This window comes from Musa acuminata, chromosome BXJ3-5 (assembly GCF_036884655.1).
Source record: "Musa acuminata AAA Group cultivar baxijiao chromosome BXJ3-5, Cavendish_Baxijiao_AAA, whole genome shotgun sequence".
Lineage (NCBI taxonomy): Eukaryota > Viridiplantae > Streptophyta > Magnoliopsida > Zingiberales > Musaceae > Musa > Musa acuminata.
The window spans coordinates 34,320,419-34,340,930 of record NC_088353.1 but is presented as its reverse complement, the minus strand read 5'-3'; the positions used below and the strand labels follow the sequence as shown (position 1 = coordinate 34,340,930).

The following is a 20,512-nucleotide window of genomic DNA, read 5'->3' as shown; positions in this document are numbered from 1 at the left end:
TGGTGAGGCTTTCTAAGAACTTATTCAACATATTCACAAAAACGATGCAAACTTTTATTCCCTTTCTCTCATAGTTTAAAGAAATTAATTTATATTAAATAGCTCACATGACGTTCACTCAATTGACTCGAACATGAGATCTCATATCGCAATAATATACTGTCATCCTTTCTCCCATAGAACAATTTGCAGCGGCCGCACAAAACCATATTCCATATCAACCCAAACAAAGTGTCTTTCGAGTGCTGCAAAGAATTTCTAAGCTGACAGCCCCTACGATCGACCATACAACACTGCAGTCATTGACAAAAGAGATGGATGGTCTGACTCAGTCACATCCAACGTTGCTGCAATCGGCAATCAATACTTACAGCAGACGCGATGTGGGGAAAAGAACAAGCGTTATTGCATACTGTTCGAACAAAACGGAGGGCGGCAGATAAATCGATCCACAAATGCAACCGCCATTTCAAGCTTTCGACCGCTGCTTGTCTTCCGGGAGAGAGTGTTATTTTATCCACCGATTCTTGCAATTCTCATGTTTCAGAACATCTCCCAGCAGAGGCCGATTCCTCTGCCAGAGAAGGAACAATCAAAGGAAACACCTGTTCCAATTCTCACAAAAAAAAAAAAAAAAACTGATCGACAAATTGTCAGTGAAATTTTGGGTTGCAGAACTTCGGACAAAATGATTCTTTATATCTTCAATAAATTTTTGAACAGAAAATACCTACAGAATCGGACCCCAATCGAGAATAACCTCGTTTGTATAGAAAACAACCCTCCGTTATTTGATTGCCACCGTAAAAAAAAGAAAAATGTACCCAGGCTTAAGATGAGCAAAAGCTCAAGAAGAAATGCCAAAGACATCTGTGTCCTCTCGCACACGACCACCACGCTGATGAATTGAGCAGAGCAGTGGTGATGATAGTTTGAGGGCATGTAAACATGAAAACTGCCTCTTGGAATCTTAGAACAGACTTATATTGCATGCCGAGAACTAGGTAAAGGTAATAGACATGGCATATGATTGAAGAAGAGTAAGTGCTTGCTCTGCAACTGCACGGTTCCTTGCCTGCCTCACCCACTCGATGACAACTTCCTCTGCTTCACTGCCACGAACCCCTCCTTCCAAGACATCTGCTGCCTCCACAAAATTACCGTCTACCAACAAACTCTCAACTTTGCTGATGACAGGCTCGATTCCATCTCCGGATTGTTCTTTCATCTGAGAACATAGGAGAGCAGCAGATTCAAGTGTTAAATAGGGTAATGTATCAAGATCGTAGGCACAAAGAGTGTCTCATTGTTGTCACATCAAATCACGATAAGACCACAATGCAAGTGCGAGAAACCATGAAACTGACCTTTATTGAAGATGCAACATGAGCTACCATATGAGCTAAGATACCACCACCGCCAGCTGGAATAAGGCTGAAATGCCGCAGGGTACCCTTCAGGGATTCAAACTGCGATGAAAGAAGAATGTGAATGGCTATGTAAAGCAATTGAAGTATCAAATCTTGAGATGTGGTGTGCACTCAATTTATGAGGTATAGAATAGGAACAGCAGGCTAAAAGGTGTTCTCCACACTATTAATCAAGAAAGGGAAAACGAATGTTCACAATTAACAGTTAACTTGTCCTGTAAGGAGAAGTGCATGCATATAACAGCACCGACCAGATCAAAAAAATGTCATTAACAAGGAGAAATTGCACCAATAAGTTAATTACTCTCAATTAGACAGCTAGGCAGTGATCATTAAGTTAAATGTATGGATCACACTTGCTATCCTTCAGTTAAAACTCATATGATTAATAGACAGACACTATGTTGAGGAACTTTGCGTTTTGCAGCACTTATTACCTACGAGATATATATATATATATATATATATATATATATATATATATATATATATATATATATATATATATATATATATATATATATATATATATATATATCAGAATCATAATCAGTTGGGGTTGAGCCAAATCCAACTGAAATAAAAAAGAAAGATCGGTTCATGATGCAGTCAAGTGAAGCTGGATTCTGGACCCCATGCAATCCAATTGTGCATAGAAATACTTTTTTGCAGTCTAGGTTGCTACAACTTATAAATATTCATCTGATAGCGGATATGACACTTAAAAATTATTAAAGATCCCATTAGTATTACCTAATCAAGTCACTATTACACAGATAATTGGATTGGATAGCTAATGACATTGTTAAATCAAAATATTGATTCATAAAGTCCAATTAGAATTTGGATTATATCATATCAAATTCAATCCATTTACAGGCCTACCATAGAAACTTCCTTTTTCTAGATTGGACATCAACCTGATACCAGCCTCTTCCATATAGATAAGGAACAAAATTACCCATCTCCACTGAATATGCCTGATAGACATGAAAAAAGTGACTCTTGCCCCAAATAACTTAGAATGTCAATTCTTAACAACATGACATCCACAGAAAGAAAATAACAATCTTCATTTGCAGAGAAATCACTGATCTTCAGTAACATAACAATGAAAAATTAACCTACCATTGTCAAAATAGTAGGATTACCAGCAATCTTGACCAAAGATGAAACTGAAAAGTTGGCATAAGTATCTACAAAAGCAGTATAAAGAAATAGCTATGAATGCAGTCAACACCAAATTTGACTTGCCTTTTGATTGAGCTGCATCTGAGTGCTTGTCCCATTGTTTAATATTTCTTCTGGAAGGCATGAAAGTGCCAACTCTACAAGTGAATCCTTATCAATGCCTTCAAGTGACTTTAGCAGTGCATCTACCTCAGCTCGGATTGGCAATCCTCTGGATAGAGCATCTTCCAAAGCAAGTGTTCCCTGCATGAAAAATTGGCAAGTAGATAGACACATAGATTTATGTTTCTGAACACATAAATAGTAAAAAAAGCTTGATAATTGCAATGTGTTCAAATTATGTTGACTTCTGCCTGCCATCCAAGGTTTGGTTTCAACGGTTCAGTTGTACTGGGTACTAAAAATTCGAAACAAAATTATTTAGGGAAAAATCAACAGAGAAACAAGAAATTAAAGCCACATAAAGTAGTCAGATTGACATTCAAATAGATATGTATGCATGTGTGTGCATGCCTCGTTCAAGACAATTATCTAATAAAGAGTTCATTCAGTTAAAACATCAAAAAATGATTAAAATTCAGTTATGCTTACAATCCTAATTAAGAATCTATAATAGTGAAATGATTGACAGATTTAAGTAAAACAATGCTGAAACTATTGATTTTGTAATGTAGCTCTTAATTTGTTTGCTCTCAAAATCATAAAAACAGCATTACAAATTAACAGAAATCAAATTATTCTTGCTCCAGCAAGCTATATCCGCTAAATCTCCAGACCTTACGAAAGATTTGTAACCATATTTAAAAGTGCCAGTCAAAACTGTTTCAGTCAACACCAGCAAAATTATCAAACTCAGAAGAACCCCTGAAACTCCTGAAACAGATTGGTTGAGCATACTTTCAACCATTATTTATTGTAATCTTGATATGAAATCCAATTGCCAAGACTCAGGTAAAGACAATAGAAAATAGTACAGAACCCACCAGTGCAAGTTTGTGAACAGAGTGTGTCTGGCGGGCTTCTTCAGATCTTGCATAGAACGCCATACACAAAGCATTTATCTGACAAAAACCACATAAAACATCCCAGTAACTATCCAAAAGCATAATAAATTAATAGAATGACAAAATGAATAAAAATGGGTTGAAAACATGTGTTGCTCCTTCATAGCATAGTCAGATACCCACTCAACAAAAAAGGTGTAGATAAAATAACAACAGAATAGTATATGCCCGCTGTGACAGCATATCATACATTAAGGTCTGCTTCAGCAATCTTTTCTATCTGAGATGATTTCTCCTTTGCAATAGCTGCAGCTAATTCAGCTTTTGATAACTCTTTAATTTTCTTAAGCTGCGTATCAGTTTCTTCGTCCTGCAAGAAACATGTAAACCTAATTATTAAACTATAAAAGGGGTGACAGTGATGATGCTGGTTTATCAAGAATGCACCTTCCGTTGCAATTCCTCTCTAAGTTTGTTTTCAGATTTTTCCTGAAGTGACTTGATTGCAGCTGCTGCTTTTGCCTTCTCTCTGTTCAACTCCTGAAAACATAGTTTCAGTAATCAAGAGAAGTTCTTTTGTGATGAGAATGTAGAGAAGCGATCATATTAAATTTCCGCAAATCAACATGATTGAAGCCTTTTCCAATAGACAATTCACTACAGAGCATGCTTTTTCAGATTTACTTCTCAAATTGACATGTAAGAAACTGTAGAGCATATGTAGGTAAATCATGAATTAGATATAACTCATACATTTACAAGTTTTGAACTTACTCCTTTTGTATTGTATGGCAACTAATAGTTCTTAAAAGCATCTTTAACCATTAATGTAGCAAATATACATAAAAAATAGGATTTAAAAGCATTTGGAATTGGAACAGACAACTTTCGCCATTATCAACATCATACTGATATGAATTCTGGATTAAGAAATGAAAACCATTATAGCAAGCACAATAAGTAGCCAAGTTATATGAGCTTTGAAAAGCCATATAAGTCACCAAGCACTAATTGCACAATGCCAAAATTCATAATTCTTAATTTCATGGCCTGTACCTCAGAACATAATTTGACTAGGTAAACTCTGATAGGAGTACTAAATTAGGTATCTAGAATCATATTAAAACAGTCATAAAAAAACTATTAAATGCAACCCAAACCTACAAGCGATGTTTAAGAAAAATAAAGAATTCAGAATTAAATAGCTTAGCAATTTTAAATAAACAAAAGCACATCAAAACTTAACAATAATGCCCATTGACCGAATAAATAATCACAAAATAAATGGTGTATTCACAAGAAACAGATCAAAGATGTCTAGACCTTCTCCAAAATTGCTGCCTCTTCAGCATACATTAGCGCTCGGGCCTTAGCATCCTTCAGTTGCTTTTCATATTTCTCCTGAAATCAGAAACACAGATAAGAAAAGAACAGAATTGTTATCTGCATCTATGAACAATTTTGTAAAGATGCTCACCCTTCTTTTCTATGTAATTTGAATTTTAAGAAATCTTTCCAAAAGTGGTTCTTTTTCCATGTAATCTGACTTTGCACATGGACTTGAAAAAAATTTTAGCTACTTATTTATTATATCTGAATATATTTTAAATATTTAATCTCAAGCCATATACGTATACCTATATTTAAGGTTTGGAATTTTTCATGTTGTAAACTTGTATGGTTGTACACTAAATTAGCAAGAAATATTTCAAATGTTAAGAACCATGTCAAAGTCCACAATTTCATGTACCGGTACTGTACCAGTCAAGGCCCAGATCAGTGTGGGACTGCTCCGTACCAGTGTATCAAGTGCTGGTATTGCATACCGCATGATGCCGACACATACCGTACCATCCGGTTTACACTAATCTGTGTACCAATAACCTATCGAACACCCACAACACCTTCGTCAACAAACCGTTCGATGCTTTTGTTTGCTTGAACATATGTTTAGCAACGTGTTTTGCCTTGTTTTTATGTGTTTTTGCTTAAAAACTAAAAGCAATACCAGTTTGCAGGGTTGCTGAGTGATCGCTCACTAGAATAAGCAAAACTGCCCTAGAATGGCCTAATTTTCGCATGTCATGACCTGCTTTTTGTAAGTTATGATGCAAAGCAAAACGTCAGCTAGCTCAGCACCCCGGAACCCCCCGGGTGGCACACGGCTGGATAGGGATTTGGGATAGTGTTGGGCGTTAATTGGATTCACAAGTTCATACATTAAGCCTACGGAAACTTGCCAACGTGCCCTACACCCGATGAGCAATTGTTTGCAGACTTGCGATTGTTCATTTGGCTTCTAAAATTCTTGTTTTCTCTTTCCTCTTTTTCTTCTCTTTTTTCTCTTGCACGCTAAGTGTTTGCTGAATTGCTTATAAAATCACGAGACGTCAAGATTTGTCCGCTGCTCGTTTTCGAACTAATCAATTTGCTCTTTTACAAGTCCTTCGGAACTTGAGCAAGGTTACAACTAGGCTGACTCTTTGCAGACTGTCACGGCCTTAGCTGGAATTACCTAAGGCGTGAGGCACCCTTGCGGCCAAGACGCGAACTTAGCTTGCGTTGCCTAAGTCGCGCTTCGCCCTTGCGATATTGCTCCGCAAAGATCAGCCCACTTGTAACCTCTCACAGGTCCCGAAGGACCTGTAAAAGAGAAAGTTGATTAGTTCGAAAGAATGAGCGACGGACAAGTCCCGACATCTCGCGAAAAGAGGGGAAGCTTTACAAGCAATTCAGCGAGCACCTTGCGTGCACAAGAGAAAAGAGGGAGAGGGGGAAAACAAGGGCTTTAGAAGGTTGAACGAACAGCTGCTCATCGAGTCCCGGACACGACAACAAGTTCCCGTCAAGGCAAACGTGCGAACTTGTGAATGAGTGTTCAAAGCCTGGTACTATACCGAAGCCCCATCCAGCCCTGTGCCACCCGGGGGGTTCCAAGGGGCTGAGATAGCTGACGTTTTGGTGAGCGGAGGCAGATTCTAGAAATCAGCCCACGGCACACGAAAACGGCGCTGTTTTGGGCTGTTTTGGGGCTGTTTTGCTCGGTTCGATGAGCGGTCGCTTTGTAACGCTGCAGCTTGTTCGAACTTACATTTTTACAAGCAAAATGACTCAAAACCAAGGCAAAACAGGCTGCCAAGTAACTGTACATGTAGATGAGAGCGACGAACAGTTCGTTGAACGAAGTTGTTGCGGGTGCGCGACGACCGTTCGTGACATTCTCCCCCACTTAAACTGTCGACGCTCTCGTCGACACTTGTTGGTAGTTGTTGATGATTTCTTCTTCATGTCGTAGGGCGTCTTCAGGCTCCCAACTGGCTTCGGCTCAGGGAAGCTTTCGCCACTTCACCAAGTACTCTGTCTGCTCAGCTCCGTTGGGTAGCTTTATCTTGCGGTCCGCCAGAATGGTTTCAACTTGCTTCTCGTAGGAGGCTGTGATGGGAGGTAGTCGAGTTGGAACACTTCGAGAAGCATCTTGTGGATCCGAGTGGTAGGCTTTTAGGTTGCTAGCGTGAAGGACGTTGTGAATTTTGAACCACGCCGACAGCTACAACTTGTAAGAGACGTTGCCTACCCTACTGATAATTGGGAAGGGCCCCTCATACTTGAGCACAAATCCTTTGTGGACTTTGTTCCTAAAGAATTAGAGTGATGCTGGTTAGAGCTTTACCAACACCAAATCGCCAACTTTGAACTCTTGCGGTAGCCTTCCCAAGTCTGCCCACTTCTTCATCCTTTTTGCCGCCTTCTCCAAGTAAGCCCGCGCAATATCTGCATTTCGATGCCACTCCTTTGCGAAATGGTAGACTGACGGACTTCTCCCAGTATACCCAATTGCCATGGTGTGCGGAGTCGACGGTTGTTGTCCTATGATGATCTCGAAGGGGCTCTTGTTGGATGCAGAGTTCCGCCGCAAGTTGTAGGAGAATTGGGCAATGTCCAACAGCTTCACCCAATCTCGTTGGTTGGCACTCACATAGTGCCGAAGATATTGCTCCAGGAGCGAGTTTATCCTTTCAGTCTGGCCATCCGTTTGGGGATGGAGGCTTGTAGAGAAGTATAACTTTGACCCCAACAATTTGAATAGCTCGGTCCAGAATCGTCCCAGGAACCGAGCGTCTCGATCACTAATGATATTGTGCGGGACTCCCTAATACTTCACCACATCCTTCATCATCAGCTTGGCCGCCTCTTCTGTTGAACAGTGTAGAGGTGCAGCAATGAAAGTTGCATACTTTGAAAAACGATCGACCACCACGAGTATCGATCCGAGTCTCCCTACAAGTGGCAAGCTTGATATGAAGTCCAAGGAAATGCTCTCCCACGGCCTTTCTGGTACGGGCAACAGCTCCAAAAGTCCCACCGGCTTCCGCTGCTCCACCTTGTCTTATTGGCAAGTAAGGCATGTTCGAACATATTCCTCCACATCAGTCCCCATCTTCGGCCAGTAGAAGGCCCTCTCCACGAGAGCCAACGTTCTGTGAATGCCTGGGTGTCCAGCCCAAAGGGAATCGTGACACTCTTTTAAGAGTTCACGCCTCAAATTGTCCACTCGGGGAACATAAACCCTATTCCCTTTTGTGTAAACGAGTCCCTCCTGGATCCAAAATCGTCGTGCCTTGCCTTCTTTAATTAGCTACATCAGGATAACTGCTTGGGGGTCACTATACAATCTATCCCTGATCCTGGAAAGGAAGTTGGAGTGCAATTGACTTGCTTGGCCTCCGCCCTCCAATTGTGCGGCATTCACACGCTCCACTTTCCGACTCAATGCATCGGCCATGACATTTGCCTTCCCAAGCTTATGCTCCATTGCCATATCAAATTCAGCCAGGAAGTCCTGCCATTGCGCCTGCATTGGGGAGAGCTTCTTCTGAGTTTGGAAATAGCTCAAGGCGATGTTGTCCGTCCTCAGCACAAATCGCGACCCGAGGAGGTAGTGTCGCCAAACTTGTAGACAGTGGATCACTGCTGTCATCTCCTTCTCATGCACTGGATACCGTCGCTCGGTCTCATTGAGTTTGCGGCTCTCGTAGGCCACCGGATGACCCTCCTGCATGAGTACTCCCCCAATAGCGAAGTCTGAAGCGTCTGTATGGACTTCAAAGGGCTCTCTATAGTCTGACAATTTGAGCACCGGTTCTTCCATAACAGCAGCCTTCAGATCTTGGAATGCTATTTCACATCTGTCAGACCACTTCCAAGGCTGCTCCTTCAGCAACACCGTCAGTGGAGTTGCACGCTTCAAATATCCCGCTATAAAGCGTCGATAGTAATTGACGAAACCAAGGAAGGATCTCAACTCTGGCACCTTCTTTGGAGTTCGATATTCCGCAACCGCTTGCACCTTCGACTTATCCATCCGAATGGAGCCATCACCGATTCGATGCCCTAAGAATAAGATCTCCGTTTGGGCAAAGTAGCATTTCTCCCTTTTTACGAACAAAATGTTCTCCCTGAGAACCTTGAAAATTGTCCGAAGGTGCTGAACATGCTCCTCGAGTGTTTGGCTGTATACGACGATATCGTCTAAGTAGACGACCACGAACTTGTCCAAATACTCCTTGAATAGTTGGTTCATGAGAGTGCTGAATATGGTCGAAGCGTTGGTTAAGCCGAAAGGCATCACCAAGAACTCAAACGCTCCATACCTAGTCACACAGGTAGTCTTTGCTTCGTCGCCTCCAGCAATGCGCACCTACTAATACCCTGACCGAAGGTCGAGTTTTGAGAAATACTTAGTTTTGCCCAACTGGTCGAACAAGTCCGCGATCAGCGGGATAGGATACTTGTTCTTCACTATCACTTTGTTAAGGGCTTGGTAATCGAGGCATAGTCGGAGGCTCCCATCTTGTTTCTTCTGGAAGAGAACTGGAGCTCCGAAAGGTGCTTTAGAGCTGCGGATGAGACCACCGCTTAGCAGTTCACCTAACTGCTTCCTGAGTTCTGCCAACTTTGGCGGGGGCATGCGGTAGGGTGGTCTCGCTAGAGGCTTCACTCCTGGCTCCAGCTCGATGTTGTGATCCACACCCCTGCGTGGTGGAAGAGTCTTCGGCAACTCAAGTGGCATAACATCATTGAACTCTTTCAGGACGTTCGCCACCACAGCAGGTTCTTGAATGGCCTTCTCGTCAAGCGGCTCTAGCTTCATCGCAGTCACGAAGGTTAATTCACCTTTTCGCACCCCTTTCTTTAGTTGTAACGCCAATATATGTTGCGGTTCCTTGGTTCCTCTCCAAGAGACAGGAACCACGTAGGGATCGTCGCCTCCCATCATACATAGGGAGTTCAAGAATGGCATTGGCACCAACTTCGCCGCGTGCATAAACTCCATTCCAAGAATCACTTGAAAGTCATCCAATGGCACTGCCATCATGTTGGTGTTCCCGCTCCATGTCCCGATTTTGATGGGGACTCCCTTTGCCAACCCAGAGATTCGCCTGGCCTCCGAGTTCACCGCCTTCATTCGACTTGGGCTCTTCTCCAAGATTAACCCAAGTCGCTTTGCTTCTCAATCGGCTATAAAGTTGTGGGTAGCGCCCGTGTCCACCATTGCACGAGTTGTTTGGCCATTGAGCTTAATGTCAACATACATTAGCTCGCCACTTCCTACTTTTTGTTGCCTTGTCTTCGGGTTCTCCCCCACTTGACCCCGCATGGCGTTCAACAAACGCATGGCTCCCATCCGAGGTCCTTGCAACTCCTCATCGTCGCTGCTGGCTTCAGAACTACTCGAACTAAGGGCGACAGCCTTGCCCTTGTCCGATTTGGGAGGGTGGATGGAAGCTGTTAGCGCATTGAGTGCCTGTTTTTGTGGGCACTCCCTCACCATGTGTGGCCCTCCACACAAGAAGCATCCGCCAGGTTTCGGGGCCTTGCCTTTCGGGCTTGGCCCTTTGTGGGAACTCTTCTTCTTTTGTTCGCCCCCGAGCTCCTTCCCTCGAGAATGTTTTGGAGGGCGATTGCCTAAAGATTGTTTCCTTCTCCCTGGGTCTTCGGAGGAAACAAAGTCGGTGAGCCTTTCTGCAGCAGCAATTGCCCCAACCACATCGGTGACATTCCTTCGATTTAGTTCTTGTTAAGCCCATGGCTTCAAACCATCGAGGAAGCTGAACAACTTGTCCTTCTCGGACATGTCCTGTATGTCCAGCATTAGTGTGGAAAATTGTTTCACATAGTCTCGAATGGTGGAACTCTGGCGGAGTTGTCTCAACTTCCTTCTTGCGACGAACTCTATGCTCTCGGGTAGGAACTGAGTTCTCAACTCCCGCTTCAAGTCTTCCCATGTGTCAACCCGACATCGACCTTATTGGATCTCCTCCCAACGGGTTCGCCACCAAAGTTTCGCATCTCCGTTCAGATACATTGTTGCTATAGAAACTTTGGTATCTTCAGAATTGGGCCTCGTAGCTCGAAAGTATTGTTCCATGTCGAACAGAAAATTCTTGAGCTCTTTGGCATCTCTGGCCCCTCCATAACCATGAGGCTCGGGTGCCCTCATGTTTTGTGGTGGTGCAACGCGGGTGTTGCTTCCTCCCGCATTTAGTGCTCTTGTGAGCATGGCCACCTTTGAAGTGAGTTCCGCCACAACATCCTGTAAGTGTTGCACGGAGTCTTTGGTGTCATCAGACAGTCGATTGACTAGGGCCTCGACCTTGTCGATCCTAGACTCCGCTTCCTCTTGCGAGCTCTCTACCCCAACAAGCCTTTGTTGGCCATGGTAGAGTTCCTCCACGCTCGCTTCAAGAACATCCAGGCGAGTTTCCGCCGTTGTGAGTCTCTCCTTGTGACTCTTTTTCCCAGTTGGCGCTCCAGATTGCACCTCCTCCGCTCGCGGAGAGTAGCCAACTTCTCGCTCATCATGTTCGCTACCGCGCTCCTCTTGAGCGGCTCCAATAGCATAAGAGCGAGTGTGCACATGCAGCCCACCTGCGGCTGCTTGGGGCAAGGGTCCGGCTTGCCCCGTCTTGCTGGATTCGCCACGATGCTTAGCCATGGCGAAGTTGCGAAGTTCCTTCACTGCTCGCTCGAAGTGCTTGCCTGCTCTGATACCACAATGTCACGGCATTAGCTGGAATTGCCTAAGGCGTGAGGCACCCTTGCGGCCAAGATACGAACTTAGCTTGCGTTGCCTAAGTCGCGCTTCGCCCTTGCGATATTGCTCCGCAAAGATCAGCCCACTTGTAACCTCTCGCAGGTCTCGAAGGACCTGTAAAAAAGAAAGTTGATTAGTTCGAAAGAACGAGCGACGGACAAGTCCCGACGTCTCGCGAAAAGAGGGGAAGCTTTACAAGCAATTCAGCGAGCACCTTGCGTGCACAAGAGAAAAGAGGGAGAGGGGGAAAACAAGGGCTTTAGAAGGTTGAACGAACAACTGCTAGCCCACAAACAACTGCTCACCGAGTCCCAGGCGCGACAACAAGTTCTCGTCAAGGCAAACGTGCGAACTTGCGAATGAGTGTTCAACGCCCGGTACTATACCGAAGCCCCATCCAGCCCTGTGCCACCCGGGGGGTTCCAAGGGGCTGAGATGGCTGACGTTTTGGTGAGCGGAGGCAGATTCCAGAAATCAGCCCGCGACACACGAAAACGGAGCTGTTTTGGGCTGTTTTGGGGCTGTTTTGCTGGGTTCGGTGAGCGGTCGCTTTGTAACGCTGCAGCTTGTTCGAACTTACATTTTTACAAGCAAAATGACTCAAAACTAAGGCAAAACAGGCTGCCAAGTAGCTGTACATGTAGATGAGAGCGACGAACAGGTTCGTTGAACGAAGTTGTTGCGGGTGCGCGACAACCATTCGTAACAGGACGGATAATACAAGGATGTCTCACAACTCAGGTAATTCCAACTAAGTCATGATAGAACGGTAAATACTACTCGTACCATACCATATTGGGCGGTATTGCAAACCTTGAACCATGCTGCACTTGGTACTCCATATCCAACTCGGAGCAAACAGAGAAGCATGTTTCTTTTAGTTCTAAGAAAAAGGGAAAAGGGTACAGGTAGTTGCATAGTTTGTAGGACATGGTTTCACCGAAATATAACTAATCAAAATTAAAGTAACAAATTCTCATCTGATTAGTCCTTATTACAGCCTAATACTTCAGGTTTTTATATGGAAAAGTTATCACAAACAGGCATGGATAAGAATTGAACTTTCCAAATTACATAATAGAGTTCATGCAATGAAGCAAACCTTCAACACCCTTCTTTCTTCAGCAAAGACAAAAGCATCTGATTCAGCTTGCTTTTTCTCAGCAGCATGGATAGCTTCTATTAAATCAAGTACTATTTTTCCATCTTTGGAACTTTCCTCATCCCTCACTTGTTCGGTTGCACCTATATATCCCTTGATTACAAGAAAAAAAACATAAGCAAACAATTCATGTAGAAATTGTTGACATATCACTAAGTAGATTACTTGGTGTTATAAAAAAAACTTGAAAGAAAATGACCTCTTTAATAGTAGAAAATGTTGCCACAGCATCAGTATTGACCTCTTCTCTGGAAATTTTCTGGCTCCCTTCATCTTGTAAGGAATATGACTCGGACAGGGACTTATATGGCCCTTCCTCAGTATCTGCAGAATCCTGCTGGATAGACCAACCATGGTGGACAAATGTAAAGAGTGCGCTTCACAAAAGCAAGAGAAGCATTTGATCATTCTTTTTGTGGAATTGTTGAAACTATATGGTACAAAATTAAAATCTAACATCCAGATTTCAGGGACCTAACAGGCAATTAGCCAGGACAATCAAAATAACTCAACATCACATCAGTACAGACAGTCCAGATAGAACAAATTGTAAATTGAGTATGCTTCCAGTTCTTCTAATTTGTGTTCATCTTACTTGTATAATTTTGCTTGCACTGAAAGTTATTTAAATATTGCAGTATGCTTTTATTTTCAGTACTTCTCTACCATTGTCCTTCCCATTTATCATTTTTATTTTGCTATAACTGGTCATATGGTGATTCGACAAGGGTTCATTTCATTCTTGTTTTGTTTATGAAGTCAAATTCATAAGTACAAGAACATTGTTCTCCTTATTATTAATTCTTTCTAAAGCTAAACCAATCACACTTAATTTTCATCAAATAATCTGCTAGTGTTGTCCATGATTTGTTAAGTAAAATGGCATAATTATGAGAAGTTCTATGTCATAACTCTTTGCAATATGACTAAGCAAGAAGAACTGCAACAAGCTACAAAAACAGAAGCATAATTCTCAAGAAGAAATAAAAGCAAAGTTGGATAAAAGGACAAACTGATAGTACTGAGGTCAATTTGGCAACTCTTGAATAATGCCTTCAAAGATGTTTGGATCCTATTTAAGTCTATCTTAAATAGAAGTGAAAATATTTAGTCAGCTATCCTAATCCTCACCATTTGGGCAAATATATAAAAATATATATGGAATAGGATAATAAATAGAAAATTCAATACTTGATAAATATATTAAGATGTGCAGTTACTCAAGATTTATCATGTCCACATGTCCAAGATGTTGTCATGCCCACATCCTGGGTCTTTTTCTGTTCTTTATATGAAATCTTACGCAAGGATTTCTGCCATCAGTAGGCTTATGTATAAGGTAAGGAGGTGGTCATTGTGTTTTCAGATCTAATGGACAGTTTGAACCAGAACTGAAACTCATACAGATAAGATGTTGTTGGTCAAAATAAAAGATTCTACAGAGGCATCAGAATTGCAATCATTAAAAAATTGTCACATATTGTTAGAACAAAATCAAACAAAGCTTGAAAAGCAAAGAGAAAAGGGAAAACAAGCTGGTGCATTTGCTTTATTCCTTCAACATCCTCCGTTCATATTCTGGAAGCCAAAATTGTAATTATGCATAAAGGAGTACAAATTTAAATCATATCAATGTAAACATACCGTAAACCAGCATTCACAACAATAATAAATGAGCAAGCTCATACCGTTGCCACTTTAATGGGGGCCTCCTTTAATACAGCTTCTTCAGAAACTTGTGATTCTTCTCCTATGTTTTCTTTAGAAGTTTCATTTGACTTGTTCTGTTCCACAGTCACTTCTGTAGAGACCAATATGTCATCTAACATAGTGCCTTCGGATGACACTTCAGAATTGGCTTTTTGCTCATCAGCAACTGAAGAACTCACTTCGGATGGTATTTTAGAATCAACCTCTGTTGGTTCATTTTCTTTCAGAGGAGCAGTCTCCTCCAAAGGTACTCTCTCTAAAATTGCTTCTCCTTTAATCTCAAATTCCTGACCTTGAGGCTCATCACTTTTCTCAACAATCTCAATGTCAGGTTCCAACGTGCTTGTTTCTTCATTACTTAGAAGAACTGCTTGTTCAACTGAAAGTTCCAGGTCTTTGGAATTTTTAGCAGCATTCAACTTACTAGAGTTAGGAGAAGATTTGTCATCCTTTACTTGAATATCTATGTAGCCAGTTTTATAAGCTGCTGTAATAGCAGCTCCAATAACTACACTCCCAAGAACAAGCTTTGAGATATAGCTCCTTGAATGAGAAGCATTGTCTGCAGTAGCAGATCCCTGTAATGAATTCTGCGGAGGAGCACTTGAGAACTGGCTTCTTGATGAAAGGTAGACTGAGATCTGTTAAACTCATACCAAAACAGTGATTATCACACTAGCAGATGTCATTAGAAACATATTTTGATTTGAAAATTAATTTTCAAAGATCACTCGTATTCATAGATAATCAGAGAACTTAAAGAATTTAGGAAGGAAAAATATCAACCACCTGTAATACAAACCTATCTACAACTATTGAACAAGATGATTGATGTGCACAATCAGTCAATCACTACTTACGCATGCACACTAAAGACAATAAATAGCAAGTTATTTCATCAATTAATCATTCAGGTCACAATTAACATACATATGGCTGCTTTTTAAGTGCTTCATTGTTGTCTTACTTGTCCTGCCTTTTTTTTGGGAACAATTATCAATTTCTTAGCAAACAATTGGACAATTATTGGCATGTCAAAGATACTCTATTTTTTTATCATGTAAATCATATTCTCTCTCTGAAAAATTAAAAACCTTTTGCAGACCCAAACTCTTTTTGTATTTGCCACTAGTCCATTAAAGTGAGACATGAATATCGAATTATATTGCTCTAAACTCCAAAATCCTTCCCAAAACATTACCATATATCTTAATCCCCTCTTCACCTTTGTAGGAACCTTCTTAAAATCTCTTCACATCATGGACATATAAATTAAACTGACAAACCACCTGTTGCATCTATTCCACTTTCTTCTGCTACACATTGTCACAGCAGTAGTTCGTGTCATTTCTCTGGCTATTACAAAAACAATAATAAGATATTCCGACTTATTTGGAGTTAGCTACATGGACTGCCAACTGCCACTGAGTTCTATATAATGCAATATCACTAAATAAATCAAGAGCATTCATATATCTTTCTATTGTTTCTAGAAAATTATTCTCAAGTCTTCATCTACCTATTCTCCCACCACTATCCCACTCGACTCCTACATCTAATTGCATCATTCAGAGTTTCCATTGAATATAGTCATACGATTGATTTTCTCTTTTTTTATCTTTCATCACGACAACACCTAATTATTCTCAATTGAAAATATTTTGTATTTCTTTTTCTAATAAATCCATGTATACACCTCAATTTTCTCATCGTAGCTGCAATAACTTTCTGTAGATGTAGTTTCTTAATTGCACTATATTTTGATCCATAGCCTTACAAATGTTTTATAATTTTTTCTTTTAATATAAGCGGAATGCAATGATCACACAAACCCCCAGACACCTATTTAACCATCCAACTTCTACTCTCTAAACAATGTCTTCATCACTCTCTCCTTCTCATTGTCCTACTTAATCTCAAACCTTCAATTTAATCTGAAACTGCATTTCGTATATTCGGTTCTTTGTCTCCATAACTCAAGTTTAAATTTAATTTAATTTGATCTTTTGCCAATCAAACAATATCATCTAAGTAATTCATTTGAATCCTAATTAGACTTTCATCAATCAAGATAATGTTGTCTCCATAACTCAAGTTCAGGTTTAATCTCAACTAAATTTTCATCAATCAAAATAATGCCATCAGCGAATAACATACACAATAAGGATCTATCATTTATTACTTTCCATGACCAATTTGAAAAGACAAGGATTTCCCATCATGCCTTCATGCAATTTTATAGTTACAGTTAACTCACTAATAACACACCCCAATAGTCCTAAAACTAGTTACTAGTCTATCATACATATCTTTTTTATAACATTAATATAATTGCTAGTTACTCTATTGTTCCCTAAACCCTATCGTAATAAATCTTTAAGAACTCTATCAAAAACTTTTTTTGAGTCAATGACAATCATATCCATATTTCTGTTATTTTCTCTGTATTTTTTTTCATTTATTGTCAATAAATAAATAGCATTTGCAGTTGATCTTCTGGAAATAAGACCAAACTGATTCTCAAAAACACTCGTCTCATGTCTATATACTTCCTCCAATCATCCTTTTACCAAGTTTTATAGTGTGACTCTTTAGCTTAATCCTTTTATAGTTAAAGTATCCTTAAATGTCTCCCTTGTTCTTATAGTAGGTATTAAAAAGCTCTTCCTCCATTCATCAGACATGTTTTTAAACTTCAAACAAACCATCCCTTTATCTCTTAAACTCTTCCAAACTTCAATAATGATTTCATCAGGTTCTAGGCTCTTATTTAATTTCATCCTTTTAAAACCTTTCTTTACATCATTTGTTATAATTTTATGAACAATTCTACAATTGTTAAACTTCAATGTTACCTATCTTTAAGGCTAAGATTTTAATAAAATGCCGATTAACTAATTTATAAAAATAATTTCTTCATCTTTCTTAAATTTCATATCATTGAAAAGTGCCTCTTAATTTCATCCATGCATCTAATAACTAAATCTCTACTCTTCCTCTCTCTAGTTTTAGAAATTCAGTAAATATTCTTCATTTTTAGCACCCAGCTTACTGAAAAACCTGTTATATTCCTCATATTTTCCAAATTTCTAGGGTTTTAGCACACACACACATATACATATATTTATATATTCTAAAATTCTTCTCATTTTTTATTATTTTGTGAAAATACAACCATGGACTAATGCATTGTGAACACCAAGATATATGTCCATAAAAAAAGGGGCTTCAATAAGTGTGCACTGTGCAAGCATCAATTATCCAAGTGGAATATTATAGTTTCCCTAGAAGTAAGTTGCAAACATATCTAGTGAGATATCTAGGGATCTAAAATTTTGAGGTCAATAAATGGAACATATCTAGGGATCCAAACATCCAAAAACTAGCACTGGAATTAATCATAACCTTCAATATAATGCCACAACCGAAGAAATAAATGCTACAAAAAAGAACTATACGTCAAAGAAAGACACTATCAAAGCCACTAATAGATACTTAAAAGGCCAAATTGTCCTGTTATATATGGTCAAAGAGAATCCATTCAGCATGAGAAAAAGTCAAGAACATTTACAGTACCAGTGTGTTTTTGCATCTAAAATCACGGAGGTAGACATGCAAAAAACAGAAAAAAAAAAACAAGTATATAAATGTTATTGAAATCTATATCATCAAAGCCCAGGTTTCAATTAATACATATAAAATTAAGATTAAGGGTTTCTGTTCCAAAATTCACTCTAAGTTTACTCAAAGCAAAAACATATTAAACAATCAAAAGCATATCATCAAGCTCACAGATTTCAAATTATCTACTTAAAATGTTTCACAAAATTAAGAGTGCAAGCCTTGGTACCATGGTAAAGTTGTTTCTTTACAATTTGGTTGTCAAGGGTTGAAGTCACAAATACAATCTCTCAGCTAACAAAAGCCTCAGTCAACTGTAAGATGTATAAAAGTACGAGCCTTTGTTTTCGGTAGAATTAACATATAAAAGTTGTCTTAGCAAGACCAAACCCCATTACCCAACCTAGTAAATTAACTGAGTTAAAGGCTCAACAACTATCGTGACCCAAAATGGCAAACCAACTAATCCTATCCCAATATATCACTCACCAAGCTAAGTGCAAAACCTAATCGTAGCAACTGTAACATGGTCCAAACAGTTCCACCTTGGATAGACTATGAGAACAAGGATCAATGAAACATCCAGTGTCATGCATAAAGAGGTATCATATGATGGAGTTAGTAGGGGGTGTTTTGTACACATATCCATCAATGACATAAATGCATTTCCCTTGACAACAAGTATAAACTACAAAAGAAGCACAATAAAATAAGTATTGTATCGTATCATCCGGCATCATGACCAAAGAGGTATCATAATTGTGCTGTTTGTAACCATGTTTCATTCATATCCATCGATGACAGAATTGCATGTATCTCTACTTGAGTTATGTTTCCAGTGAGTGCAAACTAATTAAGAAGGACAAGTGCGTCAGAAGTCGCACTTTCCCAAGTGTAGCAAAACAAAAGAGTGTTGACAATCAAAATGAACTGTCAACATAGACGTGGCCATTAGCCAGGCTCCGAGAATAGCTCATACTTTTGCCGTCGGTAATTACTTCAATTAAACTAACTAAAGAAAACCTAACATCACGGGATTAGACCAACTTTGAGAAAAGGGAAACGCAAATGCTTTAATTAAAGAGGAGGTCGATGCATACCTGGGGTGCGATCGGCCGATGGATCCTGCTGGTGGCTCGACGCGAAGAGAGCTCCCAAATGCACCTGCAGCGGCCCAAAACCAAATGACAACATTCAAGAAAACTTCGCAATTGAAACTGCGACCAACCGGACGGCAAAAGAAAGCAACCCCAATATAAACCGTAAAGCCAAAATTGACGGAGACGGAGCTCGTCCAACGATCGAACAGAAACGGGATACCTTCGCAACATCACGGGGAAAGACGGCGAATCCGAGGGTAAAAGTATGTGAAATATCTGTCGGAGCGATCGCTTCTACTAGGCTTTCTCTTCGATCGCCGAGGTGGCTTGGAGGAAAGCTAACGGAGGATGGGGTGGTTCCTCTCGCCCTCTTAGAGATTGCAACTAAGCTTTCGCTCGGTGACTGAGATAGGAATCGGAGACTATTAACGCGAAAGAAACCCTTTTGGGCCCGTTCCGACACACATGACAAAACAACCGGGCCGGGTTCGGTCTGGTTAGCATAACGGCCGAAACGAGACTTGCAAGTTTGCTCTCGTAACGGGCTTTGATTTCGGACATGTATTACATGGGAAGATTTCGTATCGGCCGTTACCCATCGCTTCGTACACGTAAATGATACACGTAAAAGAGCATTCTACGCTTCTGCTACTGCATGCACGTGCAGTAACATTGGTCGTCCCTCTTCCTCTGAGCTCTTCTTGCCACAAACTGGCTCACGCACTGGAGAAGATAGGATCATCATCTTTAACGACGTCGTCTACCTCGGGCTTGTTCTTGGGACGTCCATGCTCACTCTTGTTGTTGTGTTTCCATTGTCGCCGTCCGTGTACCCATTTCTCTTCTTCCAACGAAGCTGATTGGTGATCACGCGCGACAGCGATCATATCGTTTTCTGGCTTCTCCGGCGACTGGTGATCATGCAGCTCCACGAGATGGAGAGTGAGCCGGCCGCCACTCCGACGAGCCCGGAAGTATTCATGGCGGTTGACTCGAACTTCTCGGATCACGAGCCGGCGGCCGTCGTCTTCGTGGATCCTTTCCAGGATCCAAGGCATGTGGGACGTCAGTTTCCCGGTCCTCGCCAGCAACGGCAACGGCGGCGGGAAACGCCGGCTCCGCCTACCGTACGTAGCCCAACATGCATCACCATCGTCGTCCTCCACCACCTCAACCTCTTCTTCGTCGTACCAGAACGA

The 20,512-nt window shown here is 40.8% G+C and overlaps 1 protein-coding gene across 2 annotated transcripts; it reads right to left on the bottom strand.

Moving 5' to 3' along the window:
- Positions 1-678: 678 nt before the first annotated feature.
- Positions 679-19,723, bottom strand: LOC135583899 (MICOS complex subunit MIC60, mitochondrial-like). Of its 2 annotated transcripts, none has more exons than XM_065152582.1 (12): positions 19,534-19,723; positions 19,314-19,377; positions 14,571-15,233; positions 13,082-13,219; positions 12,823-12,975; positions 4,949-5,026; positions 4,073-4,165; positions 3,876-3,995; positions 3,605-3,682; positions 2,685-2,864; positions 1,368-1,469; positions 679-1,228 (listed from the first exon to the last, which is right to left on the bottom strand). In XM_065152582.1, exons 1-12 carry the CDS (start codon positions 19,542-19,544, stop codon positions 1,001-1,003), a joined length of 1,908 nt encoding a protein of 635 aa, XP_065008654.1. In that variant the 5' UTR covers positions 19,545-19,723; the 3' UTR covers positions 679-1,000. The 2 variants fall into 2 exon arrangements, with proteins under 2 accessions (XP_065008654.1, XP_065008655.1); XM_065152583.1 differs by having other exon boundaries at positions 13,082-13,216; positions 19,534-19,722.
- Between the last annotated feature and the right edge of the window lie 789 nt (positions 19,724-20,512).